Raw genomic sequence first — 21,694 nt, 5'->3', positions numbered from 1 at the left:
GGTAATTTTGTTTCTTGGGGTTTTGACGCAAGCAGAGATTTGTAATGTTTGTATGAGTATCGTTATTATATCTACGGCTTACTGAGCACCGTAATATAACTGCAGCGATACACTACTACCAAATAGCTTTCAAATTATGTCTAAGAAGTTTGTATGTAATATCAAGTTCCAGCAAATTCTTTTTTTTTTGAGAGTACAATTTTATTAATTTTCAATGTATTACGTACATACTCTTCACTTGTGACAGTTGTGACTTCGCCTAAGTAAGTGCAACGCGATGTATCGAATAAAAAAAACATTGCGTGCTGAATTATTTTCGGAAAAATATTTTTTTGTAAAACATGTTACATTATATGTATGTTATGTATTATATTATATGTACATTGTTTGTTTGTGCTTACGAATAAAATCTTATTCCATTCTATTCTATCATCATCATCATCATGTCAGCCGATAGACGTCCACTGCTGAACATAGGCCTCCCCCAAGGCTCGCCACTCCGACCGATCCTGTGCCGCTCGCATCCACCGAATTCCCGCGACCTTCACCAGGTCGTCGCTCCACCTCGTTGGAGGCCTACCGGCAGTTCGTCTTCCGGTACGCGGACGCCACTCCAGAACCTTCCGGCCCCACCGGCCATCAGTTCTGCGAGCAATGTGCCCCGCCCACTGCCACTTAAGGTTTGCAATTCTGCGAGATATGTCGGTGACCTTAGTTCTACTGCGGTTCTATTCTATATAAAAAGTTAATTCATTTGTGTCTGTAATATGTGGTCGTATAAAAAATACCTTTAGAATATGTGGTCGTATCAAAAATGTACGCTGTATTTTTAAGAGGAAAGAGGACGATCGATTCTCCATACAAAATGTAGTCCTCGTTTTCCTCCCTGGATGTTGGCATTATGAAAGATATTTTTACAAAATTATATGTATTTTAGTCATAGCTATGCCCGACCGTTTGATTTTTTTAGTTATTATAAAAGTTAGGAGCGAAAACACAAGTGTCATACAAATTTTTAAATGCTCCTAACTCTTAAAATAATGAAAAAATCCAAAAAATAAAGCTTAGCTATGAATAAAATATATCAAATTGTGTAAAAATATTTTCAATACTGTTAAAATCCAGAGAGAAAAATGAGGATTACGTTTGTATGGACAGGCGGTTTCGGGGCGGTCGTCCGTTTTCGTCTTAAGTGAACTTTTTAAACGTTAGAAACACTGTTCATCATCAATATCATCATCATTTCATCCTCTTATCACCCTCTACTGAACGTAGACCACTCGCCCCGATCTTGAGCTAATCTCACTCGTCCAAAAGTGACCCACAATCATCCGAATATCGTACACCTATCGATCCAACAGTTACCTGGCGCTTCGTAAGAAACAAAGAAACAAAGATTACAAACAAAGTAAAGGTAAAGTCTTCGTCCCGAATTGCCTCGTAATTCTGTACACGATATACAAAAACAATTCGTCGTGTGAAGGATTACCTGCCGCTACGCAGTGGGTCAAGGCCCGACCCCTTATATTTCTAGAGGTTAAATTTATAGCCATACTATTTCTATTTTTATCGGTTTTTATTTACCCCGTTTCAACCTTACGATACGATATTACTAGATTTGTCTATTTCAAACTGATTAAATTGTTGATTTTATTGTAAAGTAGGTACCTACTTAATAAAAATAATCAGCATCTCAAACCACAGGTATCAAGTTAAATCAATAACTGCATTCGAACGCCAAATAGCCAAATATACTTACTAGCTTTTGACTGTCATTATAACAACGTAAATTGTTTCTGTATCTTTTTTATTATTTATCTTTAATTTGTAGGTACTTTTCGTTACATCAAGAGATTTTCCGGGGTATAATTATATTAAATATATATTAGATATACACTGATGTATTTAAATTAGAACGTAAGTTTAAATCATAATAGTTTGTAAACCTGTAATAAAAATACCTTTAATATATGTGTTCCAAAAATTATTTTGACCTATATATTTTTAAGTGACATAATCTCATTTGTATATTTTACTCAATTACTTGACAAGTAGGTACTTTTAAGTCACCCTTACAAGTATTAAATTTAAGGCCCAATTAGGTTTGTGTAAAAGCAAATGATCAGGTTACACACAATGGGTAAGAGTGACCCTCTGCCCACTTTGTCCCTACCACCTCACTTGACTTTACTTTGGGGACGCTATGATAATACGCGTTGACCCATAAGTACTCTCTTTGTCAGTTAGAATCACAAGTTAACGTTCATTTGTTTTTGTTTTTTTTTTTTGTAGGAGGAAGGACTACGACTATAAGTACTATACTATACACAAGAGTCGCCGCATATCTTTAGATGCCAATAACATTTATCAATCGAAAAAAATTCAATGTGAGTCATAAAGTACATTCATGATTTAAGCAGAGCACTCACGCTCCTTGCGTTTTGTCGTAGCAACAGTAAGTATTTAGTGACTTTTTGCGGAGAAAGTGGAACGGTAAAGGATGTAACGACAATACAATTACCTCCTTACAATTCTTCTGCGCTCGTGGGCAGATTTAAGCTTTGCATTATGCCCTTTCAGGCATTGTTAATTACTGGAATTAAACTAGCTTTATAAAAAACAGATCTCACTTACCGAGATCCTCAGCATCTTCGCTCCACTCTCCCGTCCCGAGCACGAGTGCCGCCGACGCCACTACCAGCACCACGTGGCGAGTCAACGTCCATAAAACTCCCATCTTCACTGCACACACTAATCTGCCATCTTGTTTATCCTGGATACGCGGCCATATTGTTTTGGCGGCATTTTGTTTTATTTGTTCTTTTGTATCTTTGATACACTATCGTTTTTGGTACTATTTATAGGCACGTATACACTTATAGTACGGAATATCTATCATTATTTTTAAATGTTAGAGACATGGTTTTGTTACCTTAGGTACACTTACACCTTATACACGAAATTCGAATTTGTTTATCTCGGTTACTTTGCGATTAACTTTATAGTCATGACCGAAATCTTATGCCCTTAATTTCGAATAAGTAACTAAATTAAACTTTTATTACTTCCCGAAACATCAGTTTTTAATAAAACAATAACTCCGCGCTGTTAAATTAATAAAACTGGATTTGCTATATCAAACTCGAGTAGAATGTTAGAATAATATGTAATCTTCTTAACATTAAGTACCACACAGTTTTGTATCACGCACGAGCCGTTCGGGACTCGGTTAATATCGCTTTGAATTATTCAGGAGTGTTTTAGCCACGCCGTCGGCACCTGGAACAGAGTGAGGGCGTCATTTCTTTTCAAACAAACTGGAACGACACACGGTTGGAATATAATAAATTCAAAATGGTGGAGAAAATTCGGAACAATTATAAAGATATTTTTGACAAAAGTTAGAGTAATGGATAATAGTTGTTTTACAAGGGGGCAAAGTTGTTGTTTAACCGCAAGTGCTAATATTGATACAAGAGCAAGCGAAAGATTCCAAAATTGAACCAGGAGCCTATAGAGCGAAAAGTGAGCGTTGAGAGGGTTTCAAAGCACGAGGGTTAAACAAATTTTTCCACCGAGTGAAACACAAAAATTTTCACCACATCAACGCGAGGAAAATACTAACTGTAAAATATCAAACAAAATCAAACCAAAACAAATCTAAATGAAAGTTACTACCTAAGTATTTATCATTCAAAATCATTATTTAAAAGTCAATTCAACCAACCAACATAAGGAAACAACTCAGTTTGCATCCGATTACTTTGCCACACATGTGGATAAAATGCATCTTTCTCAACAGTTTTTAAACAATCAAGAGAGCCTTTACCAGGTAATTGTTATGGGTATGGTATGAGTAAGGTAAAGATAATATGTATATAAATTAATAAATACAAAAAATATAATGCACAAATAAAATGCAAAGTCAGCCGCATTCGAGGGAAGCCAGTGCTGTCAAACTGGTTTAACTTGGCAGATATAATGAATACAAATTTATTTGTTATAAACTCTTAAAATGCAAGCGAAGCAAGCAATACATTAACATCAAAATAAACTTAAAAACACACACACACGGGCTTTCCTCATACGGTTTATATAGCCTCCAGCAAAATAAACTATGTTTCTCTTACCGCACCTGACCTAACAATACAAAACAACAGAGATACAATATAACAGAAATTAGACCGATAATTCAGATCAGACTTTAAAAACCCTTGTCTTAGTCCCCGAAAAACCGAGCTATACTTACACATCTGTTCTGTCAGACTGTCATACTTTTTTTAAATTTATTGGTTTGTTAACAACAAGCCTTTTTTGAGGCACATATTAGGTAATATGTAGTACTTATTGCAGGTAAGTAGTAAGTATCTATTTATTAGAAACGTATACAGTGATGCTTTTTGTATTATGCGTCATGTTTTCAATAACATAAGTACAACTTTCTAAGATATTTCCGCGGTCTCAGTTGATTTTTTCACTTTTTTTTTCAATTTCGTTCCCGTCTTGTTCCCGTTTCGAGACGAAAATTTTCAAACATGCTTAGGGTAAAAACATAACCTTAATAACAATGTATTCTGATAACGTTTTTCTTGCTAGCTTTTTAAATTGACCACAGATAACTTAACCGTACATGACCATAAAGATAGCTGCATTTTCGTTTTAGTATTATTTTGACGACTATCTTATTTGTATACATATATGTACATATGTTTTCGTAAATATGTTGTAAATATGTTTGGATTATGTAAATATATTTTATATTTGCATGCCTTCTGGCTGAATGCGCTGATACCAATATAAGTATACTATGTAGGACAACATCTGTTATGTACGTGCATTTTTAGCAAATAAAAAGTTTGAGTTTGAGTTTAACAATCTGTATTTTGAGTATCACATCCGGCATCCGGCAGATAAAGCACTTCTGTTTTTCGAAATTATTCCAAGTGCATCGGATATTATATTAACGAAATTGAAACGCTTCATTCAAACCAATACTTAGTACTCAGAGCATCAGTGCAGCTGAGACCCTTAGAATTTATTTCAAAGGGGAGTTCCTTGCGATAAAATGTAATAAACGCTTTTAAGAAATAAATTCTTCATCAAAGGCAGCGGAACAAGCCGAAGCTAACATTAATGCACTTGACAAGACAACATGTAGGGTACCTAAAGTGGCTTGACGATGTGGTTCTATTTAAGAAGATTTGGCGGTCTCGCGGGTTTTAAAGTTTTATTTCAATAAATCTAAAAGTATGATTTTGTTTATTGTTTTTTTTTTTACTATAAAACCGACCGTGAATTGGACCGAAACATGTCGAGCTATTCGACTTAATAATACGTGAGTTACGTGGTTTAAAATAATTTAATATGTTTTTATTTTATTTATTTATATCACAAAACACAATACAAAAGACTTAAAGCTAAAATGCGCCACAGAAACTTATAAAACTTTATGCGTGGTGCAAATGCATCACATCGCTCAAACTGCATGCTTATACGTTTATATGGTATACTAAACACAATAAGAAAATAATGTAAGTAAACAGTTATCAGGTAACACCTGTCATCACACGTTCCCGTCCGTTATGTAATATTTCTTGAACGCGTTTTTACATCTGATATTCAAATCCCTCGGTTATGTCATTAGCTATTTTATAAATAAATCATATTGCTGTTGCATGTTAACGATATCGAAATCGAAATTAAATGAATATTCAACAATTTTTGAGATCGGATTTTTTTCAATTTTGTTGCACCTTATATTATTATTTTGAAGCGTTGTACATTCCATTTTTTTTAATCAGTTTATTCATTCAAATATCTATAATGAACGAAAAACATATAGAAAAGAAATATGAATTGATTTATCTTCCAAATATTAATTAAATTGGGAACAATTTAATTCTTCGATTCAATTTAATACTTCAGCGAACGATAAAGTAATAAGAAGTTATTTGGCGAAAAGGTTAAGAATTATGTCTTATATTTTACCTTGAACTTCGGATAAAATAAGTAGGACCTATTATTTCAAAGGAATATTACTGTGCAGGTAACTGAAGACATGATGTCTTTCCATTTTGGCTTTTTTTTATTCGTTAGTTTTCCCGAGCAATCTATCAAATAAGTTTACTGAAATAATAACTCCTGTCGTCGAAAAACCTGTTTTCCATTTTTGTTTCATGCCTAAAGCAACTTTTTGACTTGTTATATTTGGACTATATATAATTACGTATTTAATCTAATTTGGCTACCTTCAGACTGCATCATCAGATCAGCTTGATGTTAACATATTATTGTCATCGGAATTACGCAAATTTCAAGGGAAATGGTTGAAGTTTAAGTTATGAGATTTAAAGCACGCAATACAAATACACGCAGTGGAGTTCCTCTTTCTTTTTTATAATGTTTTTTTTTAAACAAAAGCAAAGAATCACCAGAATCAAATTAAAAGCTGGTTGAAAACATGAAATGCTGCTTCTTCGAGCTATCAGAGATAAAACAATAAAGAAACATCTCGGTAAACAAAAGGAATTTCCTTTTTCCTGATTCATTTTGGGAACATGTTTCACCATTTCACTTGTCAATCACGGTTACCACAAGAAAGGAGCTAATCAATACGTACGTCACGTAAGTAGGTACGTAATAAATAAATAACCTTGAAGATCCTTTTATTACGATCCTGCTATCCGAATTTCCGGTTAACTTCAAAATAGCGAAGTTGTCTCGAGAATATTTTTTTTGCTCAATAATCTTGTTCAAAGTGTAATCATCATCTTCCTCGCGTTGTCCCGGCATTTTGCCACGGCTAATGGAAGCCTGGAGTCCGCTTGGCAACTAATCCCAAGAATTGGCGTAGGTACTAGTTCTTACGAAAGCGACTGTCATGTGACCTTCCAACCCAGAGGGTAAACTAGGCCTTATCGGGATTAGTCCAGTTTCCTCACGATGTTTTCCTTCACCGAAAAGCGACTGGTAAATATCAAATGTATTGTTTAAAGTGTAATATTTACGGAGTTATATCTATCTTTGGTAATATTGATAGCTTATTACCATAGAGTAACTTATACTAGAGCGGTACTGTCATAGTAAATTTTGTAACCCCAGTAAATTCACTGCCATCTGTCGACACACTTTAAAACTAAAAATGAAGATTTATAAAAATACGATAGAATGTATTTAAATATAGATAAATGATTTTTTTCATTTGCATTAATTATTTTTATGATTTTGACCCATGTTCTTTCACTGATATGCGTTAAAATTGTTAAATAATCTATTCGACTGTAGGCCAAAACTAGTAGCGCCCTCTGAACGAGAATCAAATTTTCTTGATTTTCGAGGCACGTTTTTTCCTTAGACTGTATCTATCTATTACGGAGTTATATCTATCTTTGTTATTACTTATGCAGTGCACTAACGTGGAAGTGTGCAGCTAATGAAGAATTAATAGTCTTGAAACGTCAGTTTTCCTTGACCACAGCTATTGCAACCTGGCTGAAACGTCGGAAAAAAGGTAAAATAATGAAGTTTAATCGCGTTAGTAACATTAATTATTTTTAAGTAACCCAAATTTATTATTTTGATGAATGTACTGCTAATCAAATCTGATCCGCGCGAAAGTACTTTCTTTTGAATATAATTAAAAAAGGACATTTTCATCTACAAATTGATATTTCCAAATATAATTTAAAAGGAGGTTGATATATACTCGAGTTTTCCTTTTCATTTTTTCGTCGTTTTCTCGAGCTAAAGACATTTCTATCGGCCCAAGGAAATTGTTTGATCTTGGGGGAAATTGTGTAAAAGCAATCGAAGATCAAATTTATGAAAATAAATATTTGGAAACTGTTGTTATTAACTGTAATAAAAACCGTTTCCAAATATTTATTTATCTACTGAGATACTGCAGGGATCATCATCATCATCAACTTTGTAGCATAGGTGACATTGCCTAGTCGGTAATGAGCCTGCCGACAAAGCAGTAACTAGATCCCGGGTTCGACTCCTGTTAAGATTTTACCACACTTGTTCCCTGAAGCTTTGGCCATTGTTGGTGAGCGCGTGGCCAGTGTTGGTCACGCGCTCATCAACAATGGGCACGCGCACGCACAAAAGGAACAAAGGCAAATTTGTTTCACAGATTAGTCTTTGGCGAAAAAATCATTTGAGAAGATGTAGACTATACTAATATTTTAATAATTATCAATGCGAAAGTAACTCTGTCTGTTACCTTTTCACGCATATACCGCTAAACCAATTAAGAAATAGAAAAAAAAAATAGAAAAAACTATATTAATTCCCATTTCATATTGTAACTATTATAAGCGAAGTAAATAACAAACCTATAAAAGTCAGTCTTCCGTGACCACAGCTAGTGCAACCTAGCTGAAACGTCGGAAAAAAGGTAAAATAATGAAATTTAATCGCGTTAGACCCGGTAATGACATTAATTACGTGAACAAAACGCGAGAGTTTAAAGTGGTATAACCTATAAAACTTAAAAACTAAATCTAAAAATAAATAAAACTAACCTTAAAATATAAAACTATACCCCCGCGGCATGGTGCCGTAGATGCTGGCAGCATTCCTCGCTGTATCGCAATGCTTATTCTTTGTGCGAGGAAGCTGCCAGCGCTACCATTACCAGTGGCGTCTGCTATTCTTTTGGACAATTCCGTAAATAGTGTAGACGCGTTCGGACCCCACGGGCCAAGGGTCTCGACGCCAAAAGGTACGAAATCGTATTCGGGGCCGAGACCCCTATATTTGGTCTATTTAAGGTTCCGTACCCAAAGGGTAAAAACGGGACCATATTACTAAGACTTCGCTGTCTGTCCGTCCGTCCGTCTGTCACCAGGCTGTATCTCATGAACCGTGATAGCTAGACACTTGAAATTTTCACAGATGATGTATTTATGTTGCAGCTATAACAACACATATTAAAAACAGAATAAAATAAATATTTAAGTGGGGCTCACATACAACAAACGTGTTTTTTTTTGCCGTTTTCTGCGTAATGGTACGGAACCCTTCCCTGGTGATATTCAACGGCGTAAACTCAATTGTCTAACAAATTGTTACGGCGCTTACACAATTTGTGACTTCTGGAACAGTAAGTGCTACATGTGTTCTACGGCGTAGCATGTAAGTGCCAGCGCTACGAATATTTGTAGCGTTTGCTTGCTACTCGTTTGCACCAATATTTCAGTACGAGCGAAATGCTCGTGTTATCAAAATGAGATTAATCTGACATCTATTAAGTTCCAATTATTGAAGTACCGAAATTATTTGCAAACTTGGATGAAAATAAAGACATAATAATCTTAGTAGTTCTGACGCTATTAGATCACACAACATAAACATAGTCACACACATTCATACATAAACTGCTATAATCATAACCTTTACTGTCATCGGAAACGGAAACTATAATTTAAAAAACCGGACAAGTACGAGTCGGACACGCCCACCGAGGGTTCCGTACTTTTTAGTATTTGTTGTTATAGCGACAACAGAAATACATCATCTGACAATTTCACCTGTCTAGCTACCACGATTCATGAGATACAGCCTGGTGACAGACGGACAGCGGAGTCTTAGTAATAGGGTCCCGTTTTTACCCGTTGGGTACGGAACCCTAAAAAAACTCTACTTGTACTGATATTAAGGTATAACAAAACAATCCATTCAAGTATACATTAAAAAGTACGAAAAAACCCAAGTCATTTACAATAAGCTGCAAACAACTAAAAATCCGCAAAGGAAATACCGAAAAGCTAAGTGTGCAAGCTTAATTTACAAAAGAGCTTAAGCGACCTACGTTTTAATTGAAGATACGACTTTTTGTGACGATGCTACTGTTCGGCCTTGTGAACAAATTATTCACCCATGCGGTGGTAAACATATCGGATATAATCGAATAACATGTATCAAGGAATTTATTAAAACAATTTAACGTTATAGTTGGAATAGAATAATAGTACATTTCGATGCGCAGCGCAGAAAGTATGTCATTACTTCACGAGTACCGAGATATCTTGCCACGAGCCGTAGGTGAGGCGACTCGGGACGAGTGAAGAATGACATTTCCGACAATTATAAAAACAACAAGTAAGGAATAAAAACTTTATAAACTTAAAACATGCTTGCAGTAAGAAAAAACGCCTCTTCTTTGACAGGCGTTTCGGCAGCTATTCCTACCTCTACCTTCCAAAGCTATTCTGTTCCATTTAGACAACTTATTAAGAACGGTTTTTCAATATTCAATATATAAAAAAAAACGTGTAATAATGATGAAGAGGTAAGTAATAAAATATGAAATACGTATTTTTCATTTTCTTAGATTAACAGTATGTTTTTATGTTGGTTACGACGTTTAAAGGAAACTAATATTAACACTCATCAATTGGAACAAGAATAAATTTAAAAAAATTGGAAAAGTGAAAAGCACTAGTTCGCGAAAACCAAATTTTCGCACGCTAAACAGCTACGTAAAGTAGCACTTTTTGAGCAGCTGTATTAAAAATATATATATATCCTGTTATTATACAATTATCCATTAGTATAAACTGAAATCGATATGAAGATATCATACACTAAAGAAAAAGTGACTAAGTCCACCGTCACTATAACTTAATCCAGTAAAAGGATTCGTATAGGAGGTGCAAGCACGTACTGCTCGCCCTTAGAGTTGGTCAAAGGCGCCTAGCTAAAGATAGCATACACCAGAGAATTTGAGACGGACCCCACCGTGGCCGGCTGGTCTAGAGGTCAGGACGTTAGCCGCGTAAGCTGAAGATGCGGGTTCTATTCCCGCCTCGGGCACAGGGTGGACTTGGTCACTTTTTCTTTAGTGTATGATATCTATTTCAGTTTATAATTTATAATTTTATATATATTATGGTAGTTGTGACTACTTAACAAACACAAATCAAAATATTTCATAAATTAATTTGCTTTGTTCCCTAGTTTGTTATCCATTTATATGTTATAGAAAGTTTGTGTTTGTTAATTGCTTAATTAATTGCACTGTTACGTTTTGTAAAATAAAAAAACATCATTTTTTGATGTACGACGCATTTTTTTTATATTATGTCGATGGCCGCCTGATGGTAATGGTTACCGTAGCCAATGGATGCTTGTAACTCCAAGGGTGTTACATGCGCGTTGCCAACCCTTTAAAAACCTGTACACTCAATTTTTTGTAGAACCCTATACTGTAGCCCCTCGAGAAAACATTGCGACAAAAAAAATTCCTTTTGGCTGATTTTAACAATGGTAACTCCAGGTTTAACCCTTTAACCCCTGGTTAGTGAATGTTGCAAGTGGCCCTAGGGGATCTCTTCCAGCTAACCTTAGAGATAATGAGTAATAATTTCGAATTAGACAAACTTACATTAATATTTGAAAACAAACAAAAGTAAAAAATGGAGTGAATTATAAGATTGCTCTGTAATTGACAGACAAATTTTATTAATAATTATTTTGATTCACAAAGTGATATTTATGACAAAAATAAAATATAAAATAAATACATACATATTTGGGGACATTATACACTGTTCCACCTAGCGCCAAACTAAAGAATGCTTACTTAAATAGATTAATACATACTTAGATAAGTATATTATTTATTTCCTGAATTATGGATATTAATATAGGTATATTAATATCCATAATTCAGGAAAAAAAATGTACTTAAATTACAATTCCCTCAAAAAATACTGCAAAAAAACAGCTATAAATGGTACATATTCCAACCGTATTTATTTTGTTGAAACCATGCTAAAAGTAGCTTAATTTGCCGAAAGACCAGCGCTGACTTTAGGGTTAGCATTATGCTGAGGCGGGACCATTTCGTGGTAAAACTATTTTTTTGTTTTTTATATACTTTTTCTTTGTAATGCGTTTATATTAAATGTAGTTTGCCATGAATAAATGAATTATTCTTATTCTAATTTATTGTGCAATTATTGTTGTTGTGAATGGGTTAGTTACAATAAGTGCATTTTCACACGTCACAGCTATTATTTACTCGAGCGTTCAGGTCAACGACAATTATGGTATCTGATAACCATATCCGTGTTATAACTATAATTATAAAATTAACATACATAACAAACACACATAACACACATACATAACTAATTACATATCTAAATATTTAAAAAAAAAACATTAAAACTACATATTATCTAAACAAATTAAAACTTAACTAACATTAAAATAAAACTACTTAAAAATTAAAGTAATATAAACTAGTGTATTATCGTCACATTTAACATTATAGGTACATTAAATTACTACATACTAAAATAGATAAAAAGGTTGAAAGCTAAAATTTATAAATTATATTTTTTTATGAATAAATTGAGAAGAGAAGTTTTATTTTATGTTTTGGACATTTCAGGAATAATTTATATCTATAGGATCACCAACAAGCAAACATAAAAAAAATATTTTGAGTTATTTTGTAAACAAAACATTTTTTTATTACGTAGGATAATTATTTATTATTTACAAGACTAATGGAAACAAATAACAGTAGCTGCAAAACCAAACAATCACGATCCTCAGTAATGAGGGACCGATAAAGAAGAAGAGGATATAATTATAAATAAAAGACGAATATACTTGCTATTAGATTATAAATAAAAAGCTACTACGAGAAACAAACTTTGTTAAATCCTTTTTCATAAATACCTAAAAAGTTTCCTTTAACCAGAACCACTTCAGTCCTCACACACACTAACAACAAGTTACAGTTTTAAAAATAAAATTAAACTATGGAAGTTCGACGTTCTGTAATATTACGTGTCGCAGCGTCAGGTGACGTATACGTGAATCCTGTCGCGCGCCGCGCAGCCCACTAAAGTCTAAACGTAGGTAGGGTTGCCTTTGCCTCGTACCTCGTAACTCGGCCGCCTTCGCCCCGCTTCGCACCGTGTTACAGGTAGCTCCAGTATTAATTACTTGGATCCAAATTAGCGTATTGACCGCGCCGAGACGTGACGAAATGGCCCGTGACGTTTGATTCCTTTTTGATGCGTTGTCAATTAATCGATCTCAAGGTCGTCGAGGTTCTTTGTGTTTCCGCCTTCAATCAATTCATTTTACAAGAAAATTGGCCAATAGGATGAATTTGGTGGAATAATTTGACTTGTTTTAAGTACTTATGATATAGCCCGCCACATTGTTGCTGTACAGGATATCTGCTTGCAATTTCAAATTCAAATACCTAATTTTCGAACGTAAAGTGCGAGGGAGTCGCGGGGGGTGTTTTAATTTCCGGAGTGTTGCGGATTGATTAGTGACAATAGATCGCTGGTCAACAGAGCAGCGTGCATATGGTATTGAGGAGTACCGTAAAATGGGGTGAGTAGGGTTCGCGGGGAGAGTTGGGTTTTTAAGGCTACTGCTACAAAAATAATGTATTCCAATTTAAAATGGAGCTATAGTAATCCTCGTAATTAATAAAATCAATCCAATAATCTTCCAAAATCACCTTTGTATGAAATTCCATCTTACCCCAATTACGAGGGACTACGGGGTGAGGTGGAATTTCCTGTTTATCGTCAAAGTTATGAAATGGAACTACCCAAAATAAAATAAAAACTAAAATACAAACGTCTGGAACACTTATTATATACACCATTCAGTTTGCATAATTATGTAAAAATAAAATGTTATCGAGGTTTGAATGTCAGTTTTGCGCCTACTCACCCAATTTTACGGTAATAAAGGATTTTCACTTAAGTTAATATCACAAGGCGTAAGTTTCATTTGGAATATGCGGAAAAGGTTGGAGGAGGTTGTTGCAGGCGTCCATAGGCTACGGTAACTGCTTACCATCAGGCGGGCCGTATAATTGATTGCCACCGATGTGGTATTAAAAAAAAGGAGTGCATACACAGCGAAGGTTAACATTTAGAAAACGCGATTTTCAAAAAAATATATCCGCATTCATCATCTTTTCATAAAAATAAATAGTTTTGGCTTTACGTTCTAGTTTATTATATCACATTTTGAAAACGCAAATCTGCCGCTGGACACCCTATATGATTGTTTTTCAATAATACATAATTTTGGGCGTTTTCTAAAATAAATATTGAAAACCTGATTCTCACAGATCCTGGTATTTTTGGGTTCTTTCAAATCAGAATCACTAGCATATTCAATCCTGATAATAAAAAAGTATCCCAAAAATTTGTATGAAAATTGTACATTCCACTACGTCACGCACATACAAGTGAATTTTCACACTAAACGTGACGTAAATGGAATTGACATTTTGGAACATTTTTTTTAATGGCAGGATGGGGAATGCTGTCGGTTCTGAGTAAAATGAGCCCAAGAATGTCCAGATTTGAAAGAATCAGGTTTTCAATATTTATTTTAGAAGACGCTTATTTACCATGTGTCATGGGCCATAGAGCCGGAATAAAAGAATATACTTACTTGATTCACAGACAGGCATATTCTGATTTTAATAATAGGTTAAAAATTAGATCTAGATTAAACATGGATCTGATCTGTCAGTGTCAAAAGTGTGATTTCTTCTACCAAGAACGTCGCTGAGAGACGCTGGTGGTCTGATCAATTATGAAATATTTAATTCCGACAGCATTCATTTTAGGTAGCAATGTAAAAAAAACAACGTGAGATGCAAAACCGTATTAAGAAGCTTACAAGAAATAAAAACACTAGGTACATGAATATTTCTACAGTGATAAACTACGACGTTGCAACAATATTACTTGGTAAGAAAAATAGTTATTTGCTGCAGACTACAAATGATATATGAAAATACCCTGCAACACCGTATTTTAGCACATATCATATATGCAAAATAACGAACGCAATATTAAAATGTTTTTTTCGCAATAAAATACCTCCATAATATTGACGGCTGCGCTAAAACATAAAAGGGCGCCACGGGAACTTTCGGTGGATTCACTTACCAATATCGCTATTGAGATTGAGACTAGCGGGAAGTTTATCGCACTTTCCGCCCGAGTGAAGTAGGCGCAGTGGCGTTATTACCGTAACGAACAGAGCACTTGGCTCAGGCATGATATATATGATATATGAAGCGCTTACTACACCCACGCCACCTAACCACGCCAAATAAGGCGCTTTACGTATTGTGGTGGAATATTTTCGGAAGAAGACCCGTTACGTGCTGATGGTGTTCCAGCTCGTGAGTGGTGCGCTTGCCGTGGCCGCTGCTGGAAACTGTCTCGATCGTGGACTTCTGTCCAGAAGGTGTGGCATTTCGGCGGTACCGTGGGAATCTGCTGAATCCTACACCAGAACAGGTGACGCTGCAAAAACTCTCGTGTCACCAAACGAATTTTAGTATTTAATTATTTATGAAATGCAAATTGTATACTATCATCTAACTCTCACAGATAGGTGCCTCCACGAACCATGAGCCAGAGAACCATGAGTTAGGTAGACTACGAGTCTGTTCCATTTTGAAATTTTCAGGTACATTGTTTTATCACATCAGTCATCAATTATGAAAGCAAAAGAAATAACGCGTCAAAAGTATCTGCCAGTTCTGCCACACTGGAGTATTTTTCTAAATAGAGATATTGTTGTTGTCCTATGGCACCCCAGAGGTGCTAAGGGCCTTCACAAGCTCGCGCCACTCCTTCCTATCTTCAGCGACCCTTCTGGCCTCGCTCCAGCTCAACCCGACCGCTCGTATAGCCGTTCCAAAGTATCAGTCGCTGTCTAATTGTTCTACTCGTACATATAGAGACATATCTCGTTTTGTTAAGCTATTCGAGGATCTTATAGTGGCCTGCCTGACCTGCCTCCTATTTCACCACGGTGACAGGATTGTCGACATCACTGTTGCCGACGTCACAGGCCCCCATGGGCTACGGTTACCGCTTACCATAGGACGGGCTGTATTTCTGTTTGCCACCATCATTGTATTATTTTTTAAAAACTTATTATATCGGCAAAAACATGTAAGTTTATGACGATGATGATGAGAATTAAAGATTTAAAATAATTTTCGGTAAATCTTGACAGGTAATGAATTCTGTGTCGGAATTTCGTGACAATTGTCGTATTTCTTGTGACAATTGTCATTAGCTTCGCAAAACAAGTACTTGTTTATTGGCGATATAATAGAGATTTTTTTATTAAAATGTTGGTGGCAAACAAGCACACCTCCCGTCCCGTGGTAAGCGGTTACCGTAGCCTATGGAGGCCTGTGACGTCAGTAACAGTGATGTCGACAATTGTCGCACCTGTCATCGTGGTGAAAGAGGGGCCTGATTGAGGCATATTCTCGTTAAGTATTAAGAACAATAACCTTGCTCCTTGAGTATATCACACCATATCATAATATGATTCCGACGTTATGGGGAGGTGGCGGTGAGTAGCAATGGGGAGTCGGTACCTAATGAGAACAATATTGTCGAAGCGCGTAGTGTCAGTACAAAGAGTGGCATGACAGTGCCAACCAAGCCTGATCGAACTAATATTGGTCTTGTCAAAAATCATAGATATATGAAAAGGTACAAAATATAATAGTTTTCTTCCTACTTTGCTTGCTTATTTGAACATTTCAAATCTCATAATTTATCTGTGCATTTCGCTCGCACCGAATATAAAGACGTAATATCAATAACAGGCTAAGTTAAGATCATTAAAGTTCGAATTGGCCTCCAGTTTGGGAATGGAGTGTAGAAAAAGTAGAAAAGTCTTGCCTTTGGCAGTAGATGTATCTTTTGATGAAATTGTCGTTACAAGGAAACTTCCGTATTTAATATTGGCTATTAATTTCCCGGATATTTTCCTCGTACTACCTAAGACTTGCACGTGAAAATTTAAGATACCTATATAAAACGAATATAATACCAAGTTCATTTCTATAAGGAATCCATGCACACGTTACTATGATTTCGAGCGACCAGGTGCACGTAAAAACTCGCGAATACTTAAACCTCGATGGCATACCGGTCTTGTTTTTAACTTTTAAACAAATCAAATCAAAATCAGGCAACTAAGTCCCATAGATACATACCTTACAAACGAACATATACACGGTGACTAAAAAATAAGTGCATTCCCGTTGCCAGGGAGGTTTTGGGATTATACTGAGCATAGCTGATCATAATTTAGAAGTTTTGCATGTAAACCCTCGACTCGCTCTAATTTCTTTGTGCTCTAATGCATATATATTAAAAGTCCCCGGCAAGCTCGGCCGAATTGCACCTTCCCATACAAACGTAGTTCCGCTCTCATTTTAAAACTACGTATTGGATTATAATGAAACTTTGCACATACAATGACATGAGGTATATCTAGGTCTAAAATTAGTTTATATAGCTCCAGTTTATAAAACAAACTAAATAGAGCAAAAGCAAGTTTTGTATGAAAAACTTAAATTCGCTGTATTTTTTTACTATGGTATCTGAAGCTACATAAACTAATTCCAGGCATAGATATACCTTATCCTATATAAGTACAAAGTTTTCTAATAAGTAAGAGCAAGTTAGTATGGAGAACCGAGCTTGACGGAGACCCTTAACACAATAACTTTGAATTTAGACGGGACTCTATCTAATACCTAGCTTGTCAATCCCTGTACAAAATAAATCCATCTTGGGGTTTCTTAATATTTCAGATAGGTGCCAACCTGACATGAATTTCATGGTCATGGTTAAAATAACCCACATTTCAGAGACCGGCGTTTTCTAAAATAAATGTTAAAAACCTGATTCTTTCAAATCTGGACATTCTTGGGGTCATTCTACTCAGAATCGACAGCATTCTCCATCCTGCCACAAAAAAGGATGTCCCAAAATGTCCATTCCATTACGTCACGTTTTAGTGTCAATTATTTTTCATTTGTATGTGCGTGACGTAGTGGACTATACAATTTTCATACAATTTTTTGGGATATTTTTTTTATCATTAGGATTGAATGCTAGCGATTCTGAGTTGAAAGAACCCAAAAACACCAGAATCTGTGAGAATTAGGTTTTCAATATTATTTATTTTAGAAAATGCCTACGTAAGCTTAATTAATGATAAATAATTCATTATGTAAGGCGTTAGTTTATTTTTTATACCCTAAAATTACTAAAGCTGATACCTACTAGCTTCCATACACGTGAAACATGTAACCGCGTCCTTGACTGACAAAGTTGACTTCATAAAAAGACTTTTGACAACTATAAAGTTTGGATTATTTATTATTAAAATAGCGAATAACTATAATTACATTAAATGTAATTACAATATAAAACTTCGACAACTACACCGTATGTGGCTTTTCATCAGAGAAGGGCCCTGATACTTCATCAAAGCAAAGATAACTCCGTAATAGATGGATACAGTCTAAGGAAAAAACGTGCCTCGAATATCAAGAAAATTTGATTCTCGATCAGATGGCGCCACTACCTTTGGCCTACTCTCGGATAGATGGCGTTGACGGTTTCGTTTGTTATTTAACAATTTTAACGCATATCAGTGAAAGAACATAGGTCAAAATAATAAAAATAATTAATGCAAATAAAAAAAATCATTTATCCGTATTTAAATACATTTTATCGTATTCTTATAAATCTTCATTTTTAGTTTTAAAGTGTGTCGATAGATGGCAGTGAATTTACTGTGGTTACAAAATTTACTATGACAGTACCGCTCTATAATATTATATCCTCTTTGATCAAAGCCAGAGAATTATAAAAAGTAAAAAGCTACTTAAGAACAATAGGGTAGTTGACATATGTTGAATTTTATAACTAAAACTAGTTAAATAGATTGAAAACGAGCAATTTATCACAATAAATTGGAAACTTAAAATATATATGGAAATAATACAAAAATACCTGTTTCAAAAAAAAATAACTTTCAAATAGGAAAAAAATAACGGTACCATTCGATTTCTTACATTTTATTTAAATAAATACTGTAGAGCAACAATATATAGGTACATAAACGCAACATTTCGCCGACACAATCGCAATTTCCTTGTTTTCCATACATCGAAACGGCTTCTAAGCAAAGTGACACAGTGACGTCACGATGTGTTGCCGTTTTGTTAGAGCGTTTCGTCAGTAAAGTGCGGGTGCCAGACTTTGACCATCATTTGTGACTTTTGTATTGCTTTAAGACAATGGGCAATGGGGATACAGACATTTAATCCTCAAAACAACCCTGATCGACTGATACCATAAAAAAATTTGTCAACTACCCAATTAAATAAATAAATAATTAAATATTATAGGAAATTTTTACACAGGTTGACTAAGTCCCACAGTAAGCTCAAGAAGGCTTGTGTTATGGGTACTTGGACAACGATATATAATATATATATATATATATAATATACAAATACATAGAAAACACCCAAGACTCAGAAACAAATATCTGTGTATCACACAAATAAAATGCCCTTACCGGGATTCGAAATCACGACCATCGGCTTCACTTCACAGGCAGGGTCACTGCCCACTAGGCCAGACCGGTCGTTGCGTTGCTATTAGTGTATCAGAAATTCTCCCTAAGTGTCCCTAAACGTGATAAAGTAGCTTAATATGAACATGGTGTTTCATTTTGTGTTTCGCGCACTAATACTTTTTCTGTAGAACATCTATATATATATAAAACCGTGCAGGGGGTACGGTACACCCAAATGAAATTATGCTCAAACGAACGAGCGTAAAAAAATAACAGTTTTGAATCGACAACATAATTATATCCGCATAATTCGTATTGTCGCGTATTTTGCATTTGAAAGTGAAAATTTTTCTACAAAGAATGCAATACGGCCATAGTCGATTTTGTTGGTTGACAGCAAAAGTCCGTTCGGAAATAAAATTGTGAATTCTTTTTTGCGTCCGGCATGTTAGTTTGTAAAATTACCGCAGTTTGCAAATTATCTCTGTCATTCTAAATTCTAATTACCCCTTATGGCCAGTCCAGACGGACGATCAAATCGACCGAAAATAAATTGGCGTCAATATAATAGCATCCATTTATGGTGATATTAGATAAGATAAGATAAAATTTATTTCGTTGAAAAATATCCAAAAATAAAAATTATCGTTATAAATAGTTACTTAAATATTATAAATGTACAATCATGGTTTGGAATGGTAAACATAATATTTATGATCTTGTAATAAAACTAGTGGCTCTGTGAGCTGTAGACCTCATGACGTGAGCTCCCATGATTCCATTTTGAACAATTTCCAAAAACTGGATCGGCAAAATATATATTTAATTATTGAACCTGCTCACTACATTTCACGAGAATTGGTTGAGAAATGCCTGTAAAGGAGAATATCCGGACATATTTGAAAGCATTTTTGGCCAAGCTAAAACCTAAGACCTTTGCTTCACTAGGTCAATTAGGTCCAGAAAATAGCTTAAAACCACCGAAGTCCAACGGCTATTAAATTTTAATAGTTGTTAAGTCACCCGAACATAAGTTGGTCGACGAGTTGTTCCTGCGCTGTGTAAAGTTTTTATAATTTACGTAGTTGAGTCAACTTAGGGATATTGGTGTATAATAATATAGCTAGAAGTTTTAAACTGTTTGTATTTTTTCTCTTGACTAACGGTAAAGTAATAGTAAATTCGACAAACCGTAACGAACACCCACGCCCGTACCATCTTAATTAGTACTTACTTAAGGTTCACACGAACCCCCTGCCAAATAGCCGCTCCCATACAATCAAAGTTACGCTCTTAATTTTAAAACTAATATTAATAACTAATTTCTGTTTGGCCCGGTGGTTGACTGGTAGAGAATGCCTCAAGGCATTAAGTCCGCCTTTTGTACTTGTTCTTGTGCAATAAAGTTTAAAATAAATAAATAAAACGACATGCTTAAATTGAAACTTGGCATGACCATTTACGTACCTTGTCTGTCTCGCTCTTTAACCGCCGACCCGTTTTTATATGAAATTTGGTTTAGAAATATTTTGAGCCCCATCCCGGGAAAATAGTAAAATACGATAGTTATACATATACGATAGTTTTTATCTCGGAAATCATTCTTGAAGGGGTTGAAAAAGGGCAGGAAATTTACTATGGAATTAGTATGTAAATATTAATTCTACGCAGATGAAGTCGCGGACAGAAGCTAATAATCCTTTAAACGTGTAAACCTCCGTGAGTACTAGATCCACCGGGTCGGCACTAAATTAGCCCGGCAGCAAGTTTATCTCGTTTCCAAGCGAGGGGACGCGATAGCGCCTTCGATTACCGGCGCTTGCCTTTTATATTAATTGGACGTATTTATGCAAACGGGAACCAACCCACACCAAATAATTATTGAAAATCGAACCTTAATGTTAAAACAATGTAGTTAACATTTGAATGAGCATTTAATGTGGGTTGGTTCCCGTTTGCAAAAATACGTCATTTTTTTACATTTATATGATTTTGTATGCTAACTACTTACTAAAAAACTTTATAAGAAATATATTTTACAGTACATATGGTGCTACTTTCTCGCACTAGTGCGTCAAATAGCACTTTTCGTGCATATGTCGAAAGTTTAAAGGGCCATATGTACTGTAAAACGTTGTACGATACACGTGCGAAAAGGTAATTCGCAACTCGTGTCGATTTAAAACACTCCCTGCGGTCGTGTTTTAATTTATCGCCACTCGTTTCGAATTTACTCTTGTCCGCACTTGTATCGTAAATAACTATTTCA

At 35.1% G+C, this 21,694-nt stretch overlaps 1 protein-coding gene across 1 annotated transcript in view; it reads right to left on the bottom strand.

Annotated features, from left to right (window-relative positions):
• Positions 1-2,867, bottom strand: part of LOC134748596 (hemicentin-1-like) — a 197,622-nt gene extending 194,755 nt beyond the window's left edge. Inside the window, exon 1 of the mRNA XM_063683387.1 lies at positions 2,635-2,867. Coding sequence (XP_063539457.1) covers positions 2,635-2,737 — 103 coding nt within the window. The 5' untranslated portion in view covers positions 2,738-2,867. The remainder of the gene's footprint in view (positions 1-2,634) is intronic.
• Between the last annotated feature and the right edge of the window lie 18,827 nt (positions 2,868-21,694).

Source organism: Cydia strobilella, chromosome 16 (genome assembly GCF_947568885.1).
Source record: "Cydia strobilella chromosome 16, ilCydStro3.1, whole genome shotgun sequence".
Lineage (NCBI taxonomy): Eukaryota > Metazoa > Arthropoda > Insecta > Lepidoptera > Tortricidae > Cydia > Cydia strobilella.
The sequence above is the reverse complement of the archived record's forward strand: the minus strand, read 5'-3'. Positions and strand labels throughout refer to the sequence as shown.